The 15,066-nt window shown below is 53.9% G+C and overlaps 1 protein-coding gene across 1 annotated transcript in view; it reads right to left on the bottom strand.

Annotated features, from left to right (window-relative positions):
- Nucleotides 1–11,455, bottom strand: part of KCP (kielin cysteine rich BMP regulator) — a 29,028-nt gene extending 17,573 nt beyond the window's left edge. Inside the window, exons 1-8 of the mRNA XM_070475316.1 lie at nt 11,377–11,455; nt 8,174–8,340; nt 7,464–7,653; nt 7,307–7,383; nt 6,626–6,706; nt 4,327–4,413; nt 4,028–4,121; nt 3,097–3,185 (exon numbers count right to left, since the gene is read on the bottom strand). Of these exons, the coding sequence (XP_070331417.1) occupies nt 3,097–3,185; nt 4,028–4,121; nt 4,327–4,413; nt 6,626–6,706; nt 7,307–7,383; nt 7,464–7,653; nt 8,174–8,340; nt 11,377–11,455 (864 nt within the window). The remainder of the gene's footprint in view (nt 1–3,096; nt 3,186–4,027; nt 4,122–4,326; nt 4,414–6,625; nt 6,707–7,306; nt 7,384–7,463; nt 7,654–8,173; nt 8,341–11,376) is intronic.
- Nucleotides 11,456–15,066: the final 3,611 nt, after the last annotated feature.

Below are 15,066 nucleotides of genomic sequence, written 5' to 3'. Positions count from 1 at the left end.
AGGATGGCATGAGCTGGGAGAGTAGCACTGAGATGTATACACTACCACATGTAAATAGCTAGCTGGTGGGAAGCTGCTGCAATAGCGTAGGGAGCTCAGCTCAGTGCTCTGTGATGACCTAGGGGGGTGGGGTGGGGCTGAGGGGTGGGAAAGAGGCTCAGGAGGGAGGCGATATGTATATACGTATAACTGATTCTAGTCTAGTCAAAGTTATGGTTTTTCCAGTGGTCATGTATGGATGTGAGAGTTGGACCATAAGGAAACTTAAGCCCTGAAGAATCAATGCTTTTGAACTGTGGTGTTGGAAAAGACTCTTGAGAGCCCCTTGGACTGCAAGAAGATCCAACCAGTCCATCCTAAAGGAAATCAGTCTTGAATATTCATTGAAAGGACTGATGCTGAAGCTGAAACTCCAATACTTTGGCCACCTGATGGGAAGAACTGACTAATTGGAAAAGACCCTGATGCTGGGAAAGATTGAAGGCAGGAGGAGAAGAGGATGACAGAGGATGAGATTTTGGATGGCATGACCGACTCGATGGACATGAGTAAGCTCCAGGAGTTGGTGATGGACAGGAAAGCCTGGCTTGCTGTAGTCCATGGGGTCGCAAAGAGTTGGACATGACTGAGTGACTGAACTGATAGCTGATTCACTTTGTTGTATGACAGAAACCAACACAACGTTGTAAAGCAATTAACTCCAATGCGGAACTTTTTAAAATAATAAAATAAAAAAAATTTTTAAAGAGACAATAATAGTCCTGCCTCATGTCCTTGAATGGGGATGAGATAGATGTGTGGTGTGGCATCCACCTCTGGAAGCTGACACTTAATAAACTCTTAGCTGCTACAACTCCCCATGGTCTTTCCCAGACAGACCCAGTCCCTGGAGTTCACATCTATACCTGAGCTTGCTACCTCCAGCCCCATAAGTGTCTGGGCAGCCAGAGACTCTCTCACAGGTGGGGTGGGGATGTGGGGTGTCAGTGTGAACAGAGAGGGGAAGCACATGGTAACAAGGGGTGGGTGCACTCTGGCCTTCACAGTGGAGTCCTTCGTCCTTGGTGAGCTGTCAGGAAGCTCTGTGGCTCTGGCTTCAGCCCTCTGAATCACAGCCCTCCTTGGCATGTACCCTGCCTGGACGTTAGGTCTTCATGTCCCTGCCTTTCTCCCCAAGGCTTTGCCCTGACTCTTCCCTATATCTGGTGTCTTAGTCCATTCAGGCTACTGTAATAAAAATCCTGTAGTTTGGGTGGCTTATAAACAACAAAAATTTTAGTTGTCACTGTTTGGGAGGACAGGGAGTTAAAAATAAAGGTGCTAGGAGTTCCAGTGTCTGGTGAGAGGCCTTCCTGCTTTAAGCACGAGTGCCTGCGAAGTTGCTTCTGTCATGTACAACTCTTAGAGATGCTACGGACTGCAGCTTATCAGGCTCCTCTGTCCATGGGCTTCTCCAGGCAAGAATACTGGAGTGGGTTGCCACGCCCTCCTCCAGGGGTATTCCCAGTCCTGCTTCATAGATGGCTGTCTTCTTGCTTGTGTCCCCCACATGGTGAAAGGGGCAAGACAGCTCTCTGGAGTCTTTTTTTTTAATTTTTGGCTGCACTTGCTGTGCTCCATGGCACACACAATCTTAGTTCCCCGACCAGGGATCAAACCTGTGCCCCATGCAGTGGAAGTGCGGAGTCAACCACAGGACCACCAGGGAAATCCCTCTGGGGTCTTTTTTTTTTTTTTAATAAAGGCACTAATCCCATTCATTACTTTGCCAACAAAAGTCCGTCTAGTCAAAGCTATGGTTTTTCCAGTAGTCATGTATGAATGTGAGAGTTGGACCATAAAGAAGGCTGAGCACTGAAGAATTGACGCTTTTGAACTGTGGTGTTGGAGAAGACTCTTGAGAGTCCCTTGGACTGCAAGGAGATCTAACCAGTCCATCCTAAAGGAGATCAGTCTTGAATATTCATTGGAAGGACTGATGCTGAAGCTGAAGCTCCAGTATTTTGGCCACCTGATGTGAAGAGCCGACTCTTTAGAAAAGACCCTGATGTTGGGAAAGATTGGAGACAGGAGAAGAAGGGGATGACAGAGGACAAAATGGTTGGATGGCATCATCGACTCGATGGACATGAGTTAGAGCAAGCTCTGGGATATGGTGATGGACGGGGAAGCCTGGTGTGCTGCGGTGCATGGGGTCACAGAGAGTCAGACAAGACTGAGCAACTGAACCACAACAAAATCCCATTCATGAAGGCTCTACCCTCTAGACCTAATCACCGCCCAAAGGCCCCACCTCCTAATACCATCATTTAGGGGTTAGAATTTCCACATATGAATTTAAGGGGGCACACAGATAGTCAGTCTATAGCACCTGGAGTGTCCTCCCATTCCTCCCTGCTCAAATCTTACTCACTCATTCAGACCTAAGTAAACACCACCCCACTCCGAAGTTTTTCTAGAAATGAGCTGCCCAATAGAAATATAACACCAACCACATATGTCATTTAAAATTCCCTGGTAGTCAAAATTCAAAAAGAAAAAGAATCAGATGGAACTAAATGTTAACATTATATTCCACTCAAACCAATATATCCAAAAAGTTATTTCAACATGTAATTAATGTGAAGTGTTAATAAGACATTTTATGTTCCTTCCTCTCGTAATCCGTCTTTGAAATCCAGTGCAGAGTCTACCCTTAAAGCCCGTTTCAAATGGTACGGTCATGTTTCGAGGGCTCAGTGTCCACATGGAGTGGCTCCCGCTCAGACAGCAAGCTCCGGACGTCTCAGGCGACCTGTGTTTCTCCCTCCCTGGAGCTTGTGCCCCCGTCACATCCTGCCTGCCCAGCCTCACTCCTCCTGTAACCTGAAGCGCCTTGGTTTGGGTTCACAAACATGCTGCCCACCTACTGTGCTTGGAACTGGACATACGGGGCGCGACCCCTTCCCCAACCTCAGGCCTCCAGAATTAGGTCTCCTCCATCTCTTGTCCCTCACGGTGCCTTCTGGGATGTGTTCAGTGGAGTGAAGGGATGAATCTGGGTGACCTGGGGTCGGGGAATGGTGGGGGCAACACGGGAGCAGCATGGGGACTCACCAGGCACTGGCAGATCCGGCAGGGGTCCCCAGGGGTGGTCCACTCTTGGCCATGCTCCCAGTGAGAACCATCTTCTGTGCAGCCTTGAGCTAGGGGAGACAGGCAGAAAGGAGGCCTGGTGGAAATTTCAGCCAGACCCTCCCTCCTCCACTTACTCTCTGAGGGTCCTCTTCAGAGCCTAAACCCCACCAGAGCCTGCCTCTGCCTGGACCCCTCGCCCCAGCTCTCCAGCACCCCAGGCAGGGTCAAGCCCAAGCTCCTTAACCTGACTTTCCTAGTCTTCCAGGGCCAGCATGGCCACGCCCACCTGCCTCTGGCCCCTCCCCACCTCTCAGTGTAAGCCACGCCCACCAGCCTGCACCTTCCCAATCAACACACGCCCACCTCACATGGAGTGTCAGTCCCAACCTGCCCTCTCTTCCTGGCATGCCCTCTGCCCTTCACCTAAAGAACTGCTCTTTAGCCCTGAGGTTCAGTTAGGACCCACCACCCCCAGGACGCCCTCCCTTCTGTGCCCAGGTTGGACTAGGTCTCCACTAGGTCTCCTTCCTCTGAGTTTCCATAGTATCTGTAATCTAATCCCACTTTTGCAATAATCCTGGTTTGTGACTCAGTGTCGCCTTCTAGTGGTGTGCCTCGAGGGTCCACCGGGTGTTTTTGCACAAAGCAGGTAATAGTCAATGTTTATTGAGGTATACAGTATCATTATCCCCCTCTTACAAACGGGGGACTGAGGCACGGAGTAACTCCCTCGGAGGCACACAAGCACTAGTGTCAAGGGCAGAACTTGGACCAGTGTGGTCAGGCGCGGCTCCCCCGCTGACGGAACCCCCAGGTCAGGGGTCTGCAGAGTGGGCTCTGGCTTGACAAAATGGCCTAACAGCCCCTGACAGGCGTGGAGCTCCACCAGGGAAGGGGCAGGGGCTCTCACCTTGGCAGGTCGGGCAGCAGTGCCCAGGCCTCAGGACTGGCTTGGGGCAGGGGATGGGCGGGCACTTCATGGGCACGCAGTGAACCAGGCTCCTCTGTAACACACCCACAGTTGTGCTGCCTCCGGCTCTGGCTCCCAGAGAGAGCAGGCTGGGCCACAGGGCGGGGCTGGAGGGAGGATCTCTCTGGCACCAGGCCTCAGGAGGTATGCGAGGGGCTGAAAGAGTGGCATTTGCGGGCCGGGGCAGGCGCGGGCATCCCAGGAGGAGCAGGGCCTGGGCAAAGGTGTGGGGGACTCACCAGGCATGAGCACTGGAGACAAGGGTTGGAGTTGTACAGGAAGTTGGCCCCTTCCTCGTAAAGCTGCCCCTCATACTCACAGCCTGGGGAGGATTGCCAGAAAGACGGGCCGGTCAGCAGAGAGCAAGGTAGGTGGCCATCACCCAGGGGAAGGCATGACCCCAAGTAGGTACGGAACCCTCTGGGGCTGAGATCGGGATGTGGGGCGGGATGGGCAGGAGAGGGGCAGGTCACCTGGCCGGCAGACGGGGCAGCACTCCCCAGGTGGGGTGTAGCTCTCCAGGCAGTTCAGCTCTGAGCATGAGGGCCCCTGGCACCGCACTGTCCCTGCCTGCGGGACAGACTCTGAGCCCTCCTTTCTTCTCCACTGCCCTAGCCAAGTGGAGGCCTAGACAGCTCCAGGGCTCAGTGCCAGGGTGGCAGCAGCAGCCCTGCCTGGCCCCCAGATCAGGCTTGGCACTGCCAGGCCTGGGGTATGCTGGACAGCAGGGACGTAGGTGGTAGCTGGGCCAGGTGCTGATTCCCTTACCTGGCAGGTGCAGATAACACAGCGCTCCAATTGCCACGTTTCCCCATCCCTGTGGCCTCCAGGGCAGCCTGCAAAACCATGGCCAGTCCCCCAAGTAAAGGACCCAGAGAATTGGGGCAAAAGACAAGGACACCACATCAAAGGGGCACTGTTCAGGTGAGAATCAGATTTGTATATTTACTACAACATTTCAGCAGATGGCAGTGTAGTGTCTGACTCTAATATCAGTAGGTCCATGATTTTACACACGGAAGCAGTGAGGCAAGAGTGACTTTTTTTTTAAATTTCACCAAAGATATCATCAGTTCAGTTCAGTCAGTCAGTCGTGTCTGACTCTTTGCAACCTCATGGACTGCAGCACACCAGGCCTCCCTGTCCATCACCAACTCCTAGAGTTTACTCAAACTCATGTCCATTGAGTTGGTGATGCCATCCAACTATCTTGTCGTCCCCTTTTCCTTCTGCCTTCAATCTTTTCCAGCATCAGGGTCTTTTCAAATGAGTCAACTCTCTAAGACATCATATGGGCTAGAAATGGCCCTGAGGCATCATTTATCTTACAAGTTATGTGTGTGTACGTGCGTGCGCATGTGTGTGTGTCTCTGTGTGTGTCCCTTTTCGCTGAGATCCAATGACTCCAAGGACATTACTCTTCATCTCATCTTGGCCAAAACTCTCAGGCTACATTGCCAGACCTCAACCAGTGCCTGGGCCCCTGTCCCACCTTTCAAACTACCAGCTACCATTCTTACAGTTGTCAGATAAAATATAGGACACCCAGTTAAATGGGAATTTCAGATGAACAACACATAATTTTTTTAGTATAAGTATACCTCAAATATTGTACCAGACATACTTAAAAAATATGTATTATTTATCTAAAATTCAAATATAACAGGGCATCCTGTTTTTATTTGCTGAACCTGGAAACCTTATCTTCCTATGAGCTAGTAACACTTCTCAGCAGTCACTGCCTCCACTTCCGCCCAGCTCTCTTCATGTGACTGGCCCACGGCCTTCCTTGTCTCCTAAGCTTGGAGTCCACTGTTCCATGGGACACAACCATGTTCCTTAGAAACAACCCTCCTTCTGCAGCCCACTGTCATCCCTGGCTCCGTGCCCAGACCACTGGGCATGCCATAACCCCCACCTGGTCTTCCTGCATCTAGCCCATACCAGATGAATATTCCAAAAATGCCTCTTGGAACACGCCACACGCCAGCTCTGCAGCCTTCAACGGCTCCCATTGTCCACAGAAGAAAGTCCAAACTGCAAGGCTTGTAGCAGCCTGTTCCCACTGGCTTTCCCAGGCTGATTTGCTGTGACACACGTCTCCGCATTCTGGTGCACAGAGGACCCTCTTTCTGAGGAAACCCCACTCTTCCTCGAAGACCCAGCTTGGATGACCCGTTGTCCATGGAGCCCTCCCTGCTTTCCTGCCCTCTCCTCTGGCAACCAGCCTCTTACTACCTTTCTCTGCTTCCTCTTAATCTGTTCACTGGCTCTTAAACCTTGTATTACACTAGCTATAGTAATTCATCTTCTCACTAGATTAGAAGCTCCTGGAGGGAAGGGAGAAGATCATGTCAAGCCTTTGGCTCAGTCCCTGGCCAGAGGCAGCATTTGCTCACTTGCACTTTGCTTTGAAACTCCCTAAACTGGAGCAAGTGGGCGGGCACCCTCTGGGCACCTGGTGGGGGGCAGGCCAGGCTTGGGGGCCCCAGAACCAGTGTGGAAGGTGGGGCTGGGGCGGACAGGAAGCTAAGCAAGCTCACAGTGTGGGCAGCACGCTCCCAGCTCTGGGCAGGGTCCTCTTGGGCATGGCTTCTGGGTGCAAGTTACAGCACCGTCCTGTGGGGAAGCAGGTGATGGAACTCTGGAGGGTGGTGCTCCAGAACTGAAACCTCCCCCTAAGCTGGGACCCACTGGAGGAGCAAGAGGCTGAGCGGGCTCAGAGTCTGCAGGCTACCTTTGGCCCAAGGGCAGAAAAGGGACGTCCTTCCCTGCCCCACCCCATCATCTCCTGCCACTCTCAACCCTCAGAAACCAGTGCTTTCAAGAGCCAGCCACATCTCCAGAGTGGGGAGATCCTGGGAAGGGAACCGAGAGCTTCCTCAATGGAGGGGTGAAGAAGGGAAGGCTGGAGGAAGGTGGAGCCAAGTGAGGGAGAAGAGGCAGGTAGATGACAGGGACAGACGCATGAGTGGGGGACACTGAGGGTGCACAGGTGAGGAGCGGGTACAGGAGGACAGGAACCCCTCTATGTGTGTTGTGGGGGTTGAGCTCCAGAAAGCACAACAATTCCGAATCAACTGAAGGCTGCCAGAGGCAAGGCTTGGGGGGAGGGCAGGTAGACACCCTCTTCTAAACATTCTGCACACCAGCTGCAGCGACAGGCAGGTGAGGTGAGAGGGATGGGGTGGGGTATCCCAGGGGTCCACGAGAACTCACCAGGCAGCGGCAGGTGGTGCAGGCATCTGGGGTGAAGGTCTCCCCATTGCCATAGGCCTGACCATTGTGGCTGCAGCCTAGGGAGGACATGGTGCTCTCACTCAGGGCCATCTCCAGGCCCCAGGGTGGTGCCCACGGACAGGCGGATGGCACTCACCATGGCAGTGGGGCGGGCCGGGTTTGGGGACACAGTTTGCAGCCCCATCCTGGCAGACACAGACTGTGCAGGCATCTGGCTCCCAGCGAGCCCCCTCGGGCCAGGCCCGGCCCAAGCCCCAACACTGGGGGGAAGCCGGGTGGCACTCACAGGACTCCAGCTGCGTCACCCTGCCCTGCAGATCCTTGTTCTGGGGAAGGGGGAGTAGGAGGCACTGGTTCAGCCTCCCCCACTGTCTCCCGCAGGGTATGAAAGCCAGGGCAGGAGGAGAAGGAAGAGCAGAGATGGGCCCACCTCCGGGCAGCATCCCGCTCAGACAGCACCAGCTCTCACAGCCTGGGGTCTGGACAGGCTCCCGGAGGAACATGGGCCCCCAGTCCTCTTCGTTAGACCAAAGGGGGCCCAGTCCCCATTACCCAACAGTTAAAGACCTTTATCCATCCAAAATCTTCCCCGACGATGTCTTATATGAAGTAGGTACTCCGTAATGTTCACCAAATAAGTGAAAGAACATGAAAATCTGGTTGACAAATACCTGGAGGTCCTTCTCTTGTAAGAAAGAACCGATGTTAACTGTTCAGAGAAGAGCCTTTCTATGTTTATTTAAAACAAAACTCCATTTCTGGGTCCCACAGGCTCCCCTTCCCTCCTTTCTTCCCACTACACCAGGCCTGCCCTGCCCCTTGCATACCCACCGCCTTCAATGGTACCTGTTCTCTGAGCTCCGTGACCTCAGCCTCCAGCCTTTCCAGCAGCTCCTCCAGGGGGCGCCACCGTTCCTCGGGGGGCCCAGCAGGGGCTGAGGAGTGGGCTGGCCCCTCTGACTGGTAGTCGTGGACGTCAGCAAGGCCAAGGGGCTCCCTGGAGATGGCCCCACCTGAAGGCACAAGAATCCAGGGAGGGCCTATGGGTGAGGGGCTATCAAGGCTTCCTGGGTTAGTCTTCCCAATGATATCTGTCCTATACCCCACCCTTGTCCACCTGCCAAACCCACCGTCCTGGGAAGGAGAGATGGTCTGTGAGGGGCTGGAGTGAAAGCCAGGAGGAGGAGGGTGCCCTGGGTGGACAAGTGACCCAGACCAGTTTTCCCAAGTTAAGCTATGAAAAACCTAGACAGCGTATTAAAAACAAAGGCATCACTTTGCTAAAAAAATAGTCTGTATAGCCAAAGTTATGGTTTTCCTAGTAGCTGTGTATGGATGTGAGAGCTGGACAATAAAGAAGGCTGAGCACCGAAGAATCCGTGTTTTTGAAATGTGAGGCTGGGAAAACTCTTGAGAGTCCCTTGGACAGCAAGGAGATCAAAACAGTCAATCCTAAAGGAAATCAACCCTGAATATTCACTGGAAAAACTGATGCTGAAGCTAAGTTCCAATAATTTGGCCACCTGATGAGAAGAGGCGACTCATTGGAAAAGACACTGATGCTGGGAAAGATTGAAAGCAAAAGGAGCAGAGGGTGGCAGAGCATGAGATGGTTGGATGGCATCACCGACTCAATGGACATGAGTTTGAGCAAATTCTGGGAGATAGTGAAGGACAGGGAAGCCTGGTGTACTGCAGTCCATGGGGTATCAAAGAGTCAGACACAACTTACTGACTGAACAACAGTAATAAGAACCTCAGGCAGGTATAAGCCCCAGGGATCCCAGCTCACTGGGAGCTTGGGGGAGGATATAGACAAGGTTTCCCTGTAGCCTGCTCTGACTTTGCAGGGGTCCCCAGCCACAGGGGACATGCCAGGGTCATCCAGCCTCATTCACACCAGGGTCTTGGCCAGGGATGGCTTGGGGAACTGACATGTCATGCTGGAAGGGCCCACAAGTCAGCACAGTCAGCAAGAGAGGGAGACAAATCATTGAAAGATGGGTCTGCTTTCAGGCACCTGGGGTCTGTGAGCAAACCCCACCTCCATCTGCTCGGTTTCACCTTCAGAAAGGACACCGCTTCTGGGCACAGTGATGGGCATCTCTTCCCCGTGCTGCCATGCCCAAGCCTTGCCACTCTTTTCCAGGCATGTGGCAGAGCAGCCTAGCGGCCCACACTGGGCAGAATGGGCTCCAGAAAGCAGGATGTAGCTGCATTTCTTGAAGGGTTTGGGGAAAGTGCTGGCAGGGCCCCTACTAGCTTTCAAAGCTCCATCGGAATGAAGACAGCCTGTCCTGCGTTCTAGATGACACTGGGTCCTCGGAGAGGCTGGGGAAGGCCACTTTCACCTCACTTTGATCTCTATTCCGAAGTCAGGAAAATAAAGACTATGTGGATGGGGATCATCTGACTCCAGGCTTGGTTCCCAAACATCATCCCTCCTCTGGGTGAGGTGGGCAGGGGAGCAGAGGGTCTGGAGCAGGAGGGGGGTGAGGAGGAAGGGGAGGAGGGAGAGGGAAGAGTCCTTCCGCAGAGGCGTCTCATCAGTGAGGCTGGCCTGGGCGGCTGAAAGGGTTTCTGGTGAACACTAGTCCAGTGAAGCAAGGGCACAATGTCACTCACTCCCCAGCCCCCTGACTGCCTCCGCCAAAGTGGGTTGGAGATTCTAGTCCAAAACCTAAACTGCCTCCTTTTGTCCAAACCTACTTTGTCCTGAGTTCCTTAGCTTGATTAAAGTCACCCTTGTGGTATGTGCTAGGTTGCTTTGGTCGTGCCCGACTTTGTGACCCCATGGACTGTAGCCCACCAGGTTCCTCTGTCCATGGGATTCTCCAGGCAAGAACACTGGAGTGGGTTGCCATTTCTTCCTCCAGGAGATCTTCCCGACCCAGGGACTGAACCTGCATCTCTTAGGTCTCCTGCATTGGCAGGCAGGTTCCTTACCATGAGCGCCACGTGGGAAGCTAGGTGCCACCCCCACCTACCTAGAAATCTGGGGCTCAGCTGCCCTCTTGGTACCCCTCCCAAACCCCATCAGTCTCTGGTCTCAGCCAGTTATCCCCCCACCCCATCTCCCCAGCTCTGCTCCTCTCCCTTCTATCTCCACTCTGGAGGCTGAAGTCTCCCTGCCTCCAGCTGCTCCTCTCCTCCTGGCAGTCGCTTTAAATCCTACATCTGAAGGTGCCCAGCAGCAAGTCCAAATGTGACCTTTCCCAAGTGCCATCATCTTTTCAGCCCACTCTCTTACCCCCCGACACCCACACCTTGGGCAGGGTGTCGTCACTTGGAATGGCTCTCTGTCCTGGTGTGGTACCTAGCTCCCTTCCCAGCCCCATGAAGGGTGGCCAAGGGTGGGGTCCTGGTATCTTATACCCTCCACCCCAGCTCTACACCCCATGCCCCATGATTTCTCCTTTCAGGCCACTGCCTGCCCCCAGGCCTGCTTAAGCAAACACGGTCGGGAGAACTTGGGGTCCTCTGGGATTCTCAGGGAAGATCTGGCCAGCCCTTCACTTGGAGAGACCTGCAGAGAAGAGCTCCTGGTTGTTGTTTAAAGCCTGACTGCTCACAATGGAACTGTCCTCAGCTCCCCTCCCTTCCCCACCCCCCCACACAACACAATCCTCACACTGACCCCTCTATTCCTGCCGGTCCTTCTGGAGGAAAGCCAGACACAGACACTCAAAGCCAGTTCCCATGGCAGACCTTTTTTTCCTGTTCTCAAGACAAATAATTAACTTCAGACTCCCAGATTCCAGGGCAGCCTCTCCCCCACCGCTGCCTGCAGGAATTCCTCCCGAGGCCAGAGCAGGAAGCCCCTCCTGCTCCGGGACCCCAGAACCCCATGCCATAGCCTCCGTCCTGCCGCCACCACGCTGGCTCCTCCACCGACGGGGAGGACTCAGGCTGGCAGGAGAGGCGAACACACCCCAAGGCAGGGCCCCGGGAGGCAGCCCTCCTCCCGGCCCAGCTGTTCGCTCAGACTGGGCTGAGCAAGAGGTAAGGTCCCACCTGGCTGCCCCCAAACCCTCAGCACCCCAACTTACCTCTGCTGGTCCCCTGGGCCAGTGTCCGGCTCGTGAGCTGCAGAATGAGGGACAGCAGGACGGCCGCGGCCCTGGCCATGCTCGCCCCGCCTTGCTAACTGTGGTCTTGGCTCAGCACGCACTGGGAGGGGGGGTGGGGACACACCAGGCCGCCTCCCACCCAGCCTTTGTTCAGGGAGGGCTTCTGGTGTCTGTCATCCGGGCCTGTGGTGCCTGCCTCCCTGCTGGCACCTCCACCCGGGGCCCCCAGGCCCCATCCTGACCCCAGCCCTGGCTCAGAGGTGCAAGAGAGTGCCTGGGGGGGCCGGAAGCTGGAAGCAAGTGGGGGTGACTTCTCCTGCATAGGGTCCAGGAGCCAGCCCTAAAAAAAAAAAAAAAAAAAAAAAAAATAGCACAAATTCTTCACTCTCGGGCTCTGGGACCGCTGGTCTCCCTGCCCCTTGGGTCACTCCGCCACCTGGGGTTCCCTTCTTCACCTGTGCATAGGAGAAACAAATTGAGCTGGGTTCAAATCCCAGCTCAGCCAATTCCACGTGCCCCTAGGCCTCTAACTTCGTGCCTCAGTTTCCCTATTTGTAAACTGGTCATAATATCTACTTTATAGACTTGCAGTGAGGACTAAGCGAGACTGTGGAGATAAGGAATGCAGGGTAGGGTAGTGGCTGGCACAGACTAAGTGCTCAGTAAACAAATGAAAACAAGCGGTGATGTTCCAGGTGTCCAAAGTCAGGGACTCCAGGTTTCCTCCTCCTCCTCTCTCCACCTCTGCATTTCTTTCCTGGACTCTATCCGCCACCCCCATCCACCCTGATAGCCCCAGGCTGGGCCCCAAATGCCAAGACTTTCCTTTCCCAGCCCATTTCCAGATCTTGGGCTCAGGCCTGGCCTGGGGAGGGGGGCGTTGTGAGTCCAGGCAGGGGGCCAGGCTAGGCCCTGGGCTCTGCAGGGGGAGGGGGCCAAAGGGAGGAAGTGGGAGACGCTGGTCACGTGGACTGCAAGCCTGGGAAACTCCTCGATGCAGCTGGGAAGCAAGGGAGGTGGGGATGGGCCCCAGCTCACAGGCCTAGGGACATGGAGGGTGGAGCCACGAATCCCGCCACAGCAGTCTCCCCGCTCCCCTGGTCCGCCAGCCACAAAGGTCAGAAAACCAGAGCTCCCCACCGTCGGCCCAGGACAGGGCTAAATGTCCCTCTAGCCCACTCGCCAAGCTCCATAAGGGAAAGGTGTGTCTCCTCCCCCACCCAACCCCCCACCCCGAGTGTGGACCCCTGAAATGTCCCCAGCAGTTGGCAGCAGGGGGTAGGGAGGGCAGCTATGGGTCAGTAGTGAGACCTGGCCTGGCTAAGCCTGGAGCCAGTCTCCCAGGAGCAGAAGAGCACCAGGGCCAGCTGGCTGGAAGAGGAACAAGGCAGTGGCAACTGTGTCCCCACCAGGGTTAAGGACAGTGATGTCTTTCAGAAGCAGGGCCCCAGGAGGCTGGGTGGAGGAGAGGCTAAGAGCAGACTCCAAGTCAGTCCAGAGTCTGGTGCTCTCTGCTGTGACCCCAGGCAAGTCATTTAACTTTCAGTGGCTACTTTTTCTTCTCCGTGGCTCTAACGGCACTCACCTCATTGGCGTGTGAGGGTTAGCAAGTTAACGGCTGGAAAGAGGACTCAGCACAGGGCCTGGCACGTAGGCATTAGGTCTCATCACTTCTCTTCTGGGATGTCGGTCACCCCATTATTCCCGCTTTACAGATGAGGAATCTGAGAAGTCAGGTTAGCTGTGAAGTCAGCTGAGAAGTCAGGTGAGTCACCCTGGGAGTAAACCATGGAGCCTGGATTCAATGCCAGGCCCTGGGGCCCCAGGGCCCATACTCCATATGGGCCCAAGCACCCACCCCTGGCCACCCCAGCTCCCAGCTGCTTCCTGCTCTGGCCAACCCCCACACTCTGCCCTCCCACCATGCCCACTCCAGCCCCTCCGTCCTCTGTCAGAGCACCTGAGTATCGCTGGAGAACATTCCAGCCCTTGGGTGACTAGATTCACTTCAAATTCATGTCTACAAACTTCAATGGGCATGAAACACCGTCAGAAATTCTATTACAGTTTCCCGGTAAGGGGACTGCCTGGTGGTCCAGTGGTTAGGACTCCATGCTTCCATTACAGGGAGCCTAGGTTTGATCCCTGGTTGGGGAACAAAGATCCAACATGCTGTGTAATGAGGCCAAAAATTTAAAAAAAAAAAAAAATCCCTGGTAAATCCAATCTCCTGTTCCCAGAGAGGAGCATTTCATACCCTTGCCTTCCTTCCTAAATGTTTCAGTGGCCCCACCCTTATCCACTATATGATTTTGGCAAGTTATCAAACCTTTCTCCGGGTCCCTCCCCTGTGGAGGAGGGGTAATAATGGTACCTCCCTCGTGATTCTTATAAGGGCTGTCTTAGCCTGGGTTCCCTGAAAACAGAGCCTGAGACAAAGGCTTACATGTAGGTTTATTTTGGAATATGATCCCAGGGAGCAGGAATGAGGGGAGGGAAGGATGGAAAGCTGATACAAGACCGCCTTGTGGAGGAGCTGATCACTGTGTTGGGCATCTGTGCGTCCAATCCCATGGGTCCATCTGTATGAAAACAGCTCAGCCGGAAAGAGGAAACACTTTTTCCCTGAGCTAGCCCCACAGGGCATTCACTGCTCCCAGTTAGGCATGAACAAGTGTTCAAGTGGGCTCCCGAGGTGTCCAGCGCTGTGCAACATGGAAGTTACAAAGCAAGATGGGAGTGATTAACAGCTGGGGTCTGAAGCGAGACGCTGCCAGGATGTGTGTTTGCAGAGCTGCGTGCTTCGCAGAATCGATTAAGGTGCAGGTGAGTTGGAGAAGACTCTTGAAAATCCCTTGACTGCAAGGAGATCCAACCAGCCCATCCTAAAGGAAATCAGTCCTGAATATTCATATGAAGGACTGATACTGAAGCTGAAACTCCAATACTTTGGCCCCCTGATGCAAAGAGCTGACTCCTTGGAAAAGACCCTGATGCTGGGAAAGATTGAAGGCAGGAGGAGAAGGGGACGACAAAGGATGAGATGGTTGGATGGCATCACTGACTCAATGGACATGAGTTTGAGTAAACTCTGGGAATTGGCGATGGACAGGGAAGCCTGGCGTGTTGCAGTCCATGGGGTTGCAGAGAGTTGGACATGACTGAGTGACTGAATTGAACTGAAAGAATTCACAGAAGAGGTGTCCAACAAATGAGACAACACCTGTAGAAGTCTTTCTACAGTACTCGGCACATGTTAAGCACCTAAAGCATATTATTATTTTTATTGACATCATTATCATCTCCTGCTGAAGCCCAACCTGAAAAGCTAATATTAGTATTCTTTGCCTGCCACAGAAGGTACAGAAATTTCTGGAAAAGTCACTGTATGAAATAAAAACCCAGGAAATGGTGTTTGGGAGAGGCAGTTGAGTTTCAACCACGACTGATCATAGCCTCTTGGAGCCAGGTATTGAGCCAGATACAGGAATACAGGGATGAACAAATCAGGAAGAGCAATGGGCAGAACTCCCTGGGCCAGGCCAAGGGATGTAGGACATGACCCCTGGCAGAGGGAGGGGCATGAACACAGGACCCTAGGTGCACGCAAATGTCAGGCTTGGAATAAAGGGCTCATATTTCTCTGCTCAGCTAGTGGAACCAGATGCC

Source organism: Odocoileus virginianus, chromosome 1, assembly GCF_023699985.2.
Source record: "Odocoileus virginianus isolate 20LAN1187 ecotype Illinois chromosome 1, Ovbor_1.2, whole genome shotgun sequence".
NCBI classification, from domain to species: domain Eukaryota; kingdom Metazoa; phylum Chordata; class Mammalia; order Artiodactyla; family Cervidae; genus Odocoileus; species Odocoileus virginianus.
This window is presented reverse-complemented; position numbering and strand designations above follow the sequence as displayed.